This window comes from Oncorhynchus nerka, linkage group LG14 (assembly GCF_034236695.1).
Source record: "Oncorhynchus nerka isolate Pitt River linkage group LG14, Oner_Uvic_2.0, whole genome shotgun sequence".
NCBI classification, from domain to species: Eukaryota; Metazoa; Chordata; class Actinopteri; order Salmoniformes; family Salmonidae; genus Oncorhynchus; species Oncorhynchus nerka.
Window position 1 is genome coordinate 73,180,270 of NC_088409.1, and position 6,000 is coordinate 73,186,269.

Below are 6,000 nucleotides of genomic sequence, written 5' to 3' on the forward strand. Positions count from 1 at the left end.
ACTTGATTGGAGTCCACCAATCAATTGAATGGATATGATTTGGAAAGGCACATGCCTGTCTATATAAGGTCCCACAGTTGACAGTGCATGTCAGAGCAAAAACCAATTCATAAGGAATTGTCCGTAGAGCTCCGAGACAGGATTGAGTCAAGGCACAGATCTGCGGAAGGCTACCAAAAAATGTCTGCAGCATTGAAGGTCCCCAAGAAGACAGTGTCCGCCATCATTCTTAAATGGAAGAATTTTGGAACCACCAAGACTCTTCCCTGAGCTGGCTGCCCAACCAAACTGAGCAATCGGGGGAGAAGGGCCTTGGTCAGGGAGGTGACCAAGAACCCGATGGTCACTCTGACAGAGCTCCAGAGTTTCTCCGTGGAGATGGGATAACCTTCCAGAAGAACAACGATCTCTGCAGCACTCCACCAATCAGGCCTCTATGGTAGAGTGGCGAGACAGAAGGCACTCCTCAGTAGAATGCACATGACAGCCCGCTTGGAGTTTGCCAAAAGGCACCTAAAGGATTCTAAGACCATGAGAAACAAGATTCTCTGGTCTGATGAAACCAAGATTGAACTCTTTGGCTTGAATGCCAAGCGTCACGTCTAGAGGAAACCTGGCATCATCCCAACGGTGAAACATGGTGGTGGCAGCATCATGCTGTGGGGATGTGTTTCAGCGGCAGGGACTGGGAGACTAGTCAGGATCGAGGGAAAGATGAATGGAGCAAAATACAGAAAGATCCTTAATGAAAACCTGCTCCAGACCGCTCAGGACCTCAGACTGGGGCGAAGGTTCACCTTCCAAAAGGACAATGACCATAAGCACACAGCCAAGACAACACAGGAGTGGCATCGGGACAAGTGTCTGAATGTCTTTGAGTGTAGAGATCGACCGATTAATCGGAATGGCCGATTAATTAGGGCCGGTTTCAAGTTTTTTTAGGCACCGATATGGCTGTTTATTTTTCTTTACACCTTTATTTAATCTTTATTTAACTAGGCAAGTCAGTTAAGAACACATTCTTATTTTCAATGACGGCCTAGGAACGGTGGGTTAACTGCCTCGTTCAGGGGCAGAACGACAGATTTTTACCTTGTGAGCTCGGGAGATTCAATCTTGCAACCTTACAGTTTACTAGTCCAACACTCTAACCACCTGCCTCTCATTGTACTCCACAAGGAGAATGCCTGTTATGTGAATGCAGTAAGCCAAGGTAAATTGCTAGCTACCATTAAACTTATCTTATAATAAACAATGGGGCTGCAGAGTAGGCTAGTGGTTAGAGCATTGGACTAGTAACTAGAAAGGTTGCAAGTTCAAATCCCTGAGCTGACAAGGTACAAATCTATCGTTCTGCCCCTGAAAAGACAGTTAGCCCACTGTTCCTAGGCCGTCATTGAAAATAAGAAATTGTTCTTAACTGACTAGCCTAGTTAAATAAAGGTGAAGAAAAAAATCAATCATAATCACTAGTTAATGATATTGGTTGATGATGATATTACTAGTTTATCTAGCGTGTCCTGCGTTGCATATACTTGATGCGGTGTGTATTGTTGCTCCAATGTGTACTTAAACCATAAACATCAATGCCTTTCTTAAAATCAATACACAGAAGTATATATTTCTAAACCTGCAAATTTAGCTAAAAGAAATCCAGGTTAGCAGGCAATATTAACCAGGTGAAATTGTGTCACTTCTCTTGCGTTCATTGCACGCAGAGTCAGTGTATATGCAACAGTTTGGGCTGCCTAATTTGCCAGAATTGTACGTAATTATGACATAACATTGAAGGTCGTGCAATGTAACAGCAATACTTAGACTTATGGATGCCACCCGTTAGATAAAATACGGAACGGTTCCGTATTTCACTGAAAGAATAAACGTCTTGTTTTCGAAATGATAGTTTCCGGATTCTACCATATTAATGACCTAAGGCTCGTATTTCTGTGTGTTATTATGTTATAATTAAGTCTATGATTTGATAGAGCAGTCTGACTGAACGGTGGTAGGCAGCAGTAGGCTCGTAAGCATTCATTCAAACAGCACTTTCGTGCGTTTTGCCAGCAGCTCTTCGCAATGCTTCAAGCATTGCGCTGTTTATGTCTTCAAGCCTATCAACTCCCGAGATTAGGATGGTGTAACCGATGTGAAATGGCTAGCTAGTTAGCGGGTTGCATGCTAATAGCATTTCAAACGTCACTCTCTCTGAGACTTGGAGTAGTTGTTCCCCTTGCTCTGCATAGGTAATGCTGCTTCGAGGGTGGCTGTTGTCGATGTGTTCCTGGTTCGAGCCCAGGTAGGAGCGAGGAGAGGGATGGAAGCTATACTGTTACACTGGCAATACTAAAGAGCCTATAAGAACATCCAATTGTCAAAGGTATATGAAATACAAATGGTATAGAGAGAAATAGTCCTATAAATACTATAACTACAACCTAAAACCTTCTACCTTGGAATATTGAAGTCTCATGTTAAAAGGAACCACCAGCTTTCATATGTTCTCATGTTCTGAGCAAGGAACTTAAACGTTAGCTTTTTTACATGGCACATATTGCACTTTTATTTTCTTCTCCAACACTTTGTCTTTGCATTATTTAAACCAAATTGAACATGTTTCATTATTTATTTGAGGCTAAATTGATTTTTATTGATGTATTATATTAAGTTCAAATAAGTGTTCATTCAGTATTGTTATAATTGTCATTATTACAAATAAATGGCAAAAAAAAATCGGCTGATTAATCGGTATCTGCTTTTTTTGGGCCCTCCAATAATCGGTATCGGTATCGGCGTTGAAAAATCATAGTCTGAACTAGTGATGCACCATATGACATTTTTGTCCGATACCGATATTTTCCTTGCCAAAAAAAACCCAATACCAATACCGAATATTTAACATTTTAGCGGCCTTTTAAGCATTCTAGTACAGTTAAATATTTCACACACAGTTAAATATTTCACACACACACATGGACACAGCGGTATAATGCACTGCATCTCAGTGCAAGAAGCATCACTACGTCCCTGGTTTGAATCCAGGTTGTATCACATTCGGCCTTGATTGGGAGTCCCATAGGGCAGCGCACAATTGGCCCAGTGTCATCCGGGCCGTCATTGTAAATAAGAAATTGTTCTTAACTGACTTGCCTAGTTAAATAAAGGTCACACACACCACACTGACCAAAAAGTTATTTTGTTGACATTTACGTACAGTGGGGAGAACAAGTATTTGATACACTGACGATTTTGCAGGTTTTCCGACTTACAAAGCATGTAGAGGTCTGTAATTTTTATCATAGGTACACTTCAACTGTGAGAGACGGAATCTAAAACAAAAATCCAGAAAATCACATTGTATGATTTTTAAGTAATTGATTTGCAGCAATCAATGTCACAGGAAGGCCAAAAGGATCATCTTGGACATCAACCACCTGAGCCACGACCTATTCACCCCTCTATCATCCTGAAGGCGAGGTCAGTACAGGTGCATCAACGCTGAGACCGTGAGACTAAAAAACAGCTTCTATCTCAAGGCCACCCGACTGTTAAATAGCCATGAGTCGCATGGGTGGCATGCCTCTCCCCAACAGAGCAGATAATTCCCCTCCAAATTCCCTTCCCTGTGATGATATGGCTGGACCACCTAGGTGTGGACCTGGACCAGAGTAAAATGGATGCTAACAAAATTGCAAGCGAGTGAAAGTAGCTGCACTTGTGAAAGTAGCTCAATCTCAATTTCAGAAACATTGTTAGCTAAATTTCAGGTTGCTGGCAAACAGTCATGATGTTTGGGTGAGATGGAGGAGTTAGTAGCAACAAACGCATTGATGTACGCAAGCAAGCACTGTTTTGCAAGCAATCCATTCAATAGACAAATCCATACTATATTCTATATTAATGCAATTACTGGTGATATGGCAACAAAAGATAAACCCTAATGTAATGAGAGCAACTTAAACGTATCACAGGTGTTTGCCAATGGTCGTAACATAATTTAAATGCATTGCCTTGACGGAATAAGCAGGTTTGCTGATGGGTATGCTGGCTAGGTAGGTAAGGTTAGCTAGCTAACACTTGTGAAAATTATATTTGCCCTCAGAATATGATAAAAACAACTAGCTATATATCAAATATAGTAATGCATTATTAACTAAGCAAATGTTTACTCGTGTACACCATGGCAGAATATGTTAACAACATGGCAGCAGCTAGCCAGCCAATTTACATGAAAGGACCATCCCACTGAAAAACGTTTAATTGGACAATCTTACATCCATCCACCTGATACAAAGGAGGGACATCTGATGTCGAAGGAGGGACATGTACACAGTCCTTCAATGGATGCAGATTGTCATGGACGCACAATCCACCTTTCCTGATTCGAGTATTTTATCAAATATCTGGCCTGAATAGAAGTAATTACGAAAAACTGTCAAATTAGCTTAACTATCTTACCTGTAGAGCCCACGAGAAGCAAGGCTAGGATGATATCCTTTGCGTGGAGCATCGCAACTCCTTGATTAGACCACGCAAATGTCTTAATGAAGAATGTTGTGGTTGTTCTTGATATTTTGATATTGTTCTTGATATTTTCAAAAATATTACATTCCCATATTGCTAGATATTTATTTTTCGTATGGCAAATTGGTTGATTATCGATGTAGCAGCGGCAGAAGATCAGCGCCAGCACACTGTTCAAAGAATGAGTGACAAGCCACTGCCTCCATAGACACGTGAATTAATCCGCCCAATCGGAATCACAAGGATTTGCTGTAAAATAGTGCGCTATGCGCAGTAGTCCGTGGTCCTCCTACCTTTTTTATTCAAAATAGGTCAAACATAAACTATAGGGCTATTCGTATACGCCTACCATTATTCAACATTTTGACAGACGTATGCAACATACACATTTAAAATCAAACTACAGAGCTGTGAGATGATACCAACACAGGGGAGATCTAGACTGACACTTTCTGAATTCATTTTTGTTCAGGTGTAGGCTACTGCTGCCAACAGCTACTGTGATTTCAGAATGGCTGTTGAATTAAGAAAAAAAAAGTTATTTTGTCTAAACATAATAGGTATAAGATATAAGTTCAAGCAGACCAGATTGTAAGATAGACACATGCAAGCCTTCGTTATTGCCTCTCTATCTGGATAGTCAAATTATTTTGTCACCTCTGACAGAAAACACAGTACATCTCTTATTCCACCTCAACATTATTATTTCTAGAAAATAAAAGTCATACATGTGAAAAAGAAAATAAACATAGTCTATGTATTGTTGTCAAATCGATTTGATTAATTACACTAGTGAACGGTTTGGTCACGCCATCATCATAAACGTTGTCATAACTATTATCACAGGAAGAACAGGTACAACTGGGGGATGAGATTCCCTGTAATCTCAGCTGGGAGGTTTGCACATGTATCAGTTAACAGGAGTTAGCGATGGTGTTGTCAGACAGTGGATTCATTGTCCCGGGAGTCGTCCTGCGGGGCATAGAGGGCCCCTTTGTACAGCCCTGATATTAATCTGGGGAGGCAGTGAACTAGAGGAGTCTGCCTGTTTCTCACATACACATACACACAGAAATAAACGTGCACGCATACACACAAACACATGTAAGTCTTTAAAGGAAATGGGAAGCTGATATCATGCAACCGGCCTGTAATAATGTTATTACCATCAAATTGTAGATGCATCTATCTCAAGGAGGTATATATCTTTATGTCATTAGAGGTGATACTACAAGCCTATGATATCATCACTAGTCATATGATGTCATCACCATACTTCCGTGCTGTGCTCTCACCAGATCCTGGTTTATCAGCCCATCCTCGTTTCACCACATAGTTGTCCAGTGTTTCACTGGTCAGCCATAATGGTGCCACACGTCATCACCTTTGCTCTTCTCTAGCATGTGTGGGGTTGTTGTATAAAGAACAGTTCAGATATTCTGTGAATACTTTACATCTTACTAGAGCTATTGTATCCAT

General features: G+C 40.8%; 1 protein-coding gene across 1 annotated transcript in view; it reads right to left on the bottom strand.

Moving 5' to 3' along the window:
• LOC115141852 (neural cell adhesion molecule 1-like) overlaps positions 1-4,714 on the bottom strand; it is a 125,740-nt gene extending 121,026 nt beyond the window's left edge. Inside the window, exon 1 of the mRNA XM_065000367.1 lies at positions 4,456-4,714. Coding sequence (XP_064856439.1) covers positions 4,456-4,507 — 52 coding nt within the window. The 5' untranslated portion in view covers positions 4,508-4,714. The remainder of the gene's footprint in view (positions 1-4,455) is intronic.
• Positions 4,715-6,000: the final 1,286 nt, after the last annotated feature.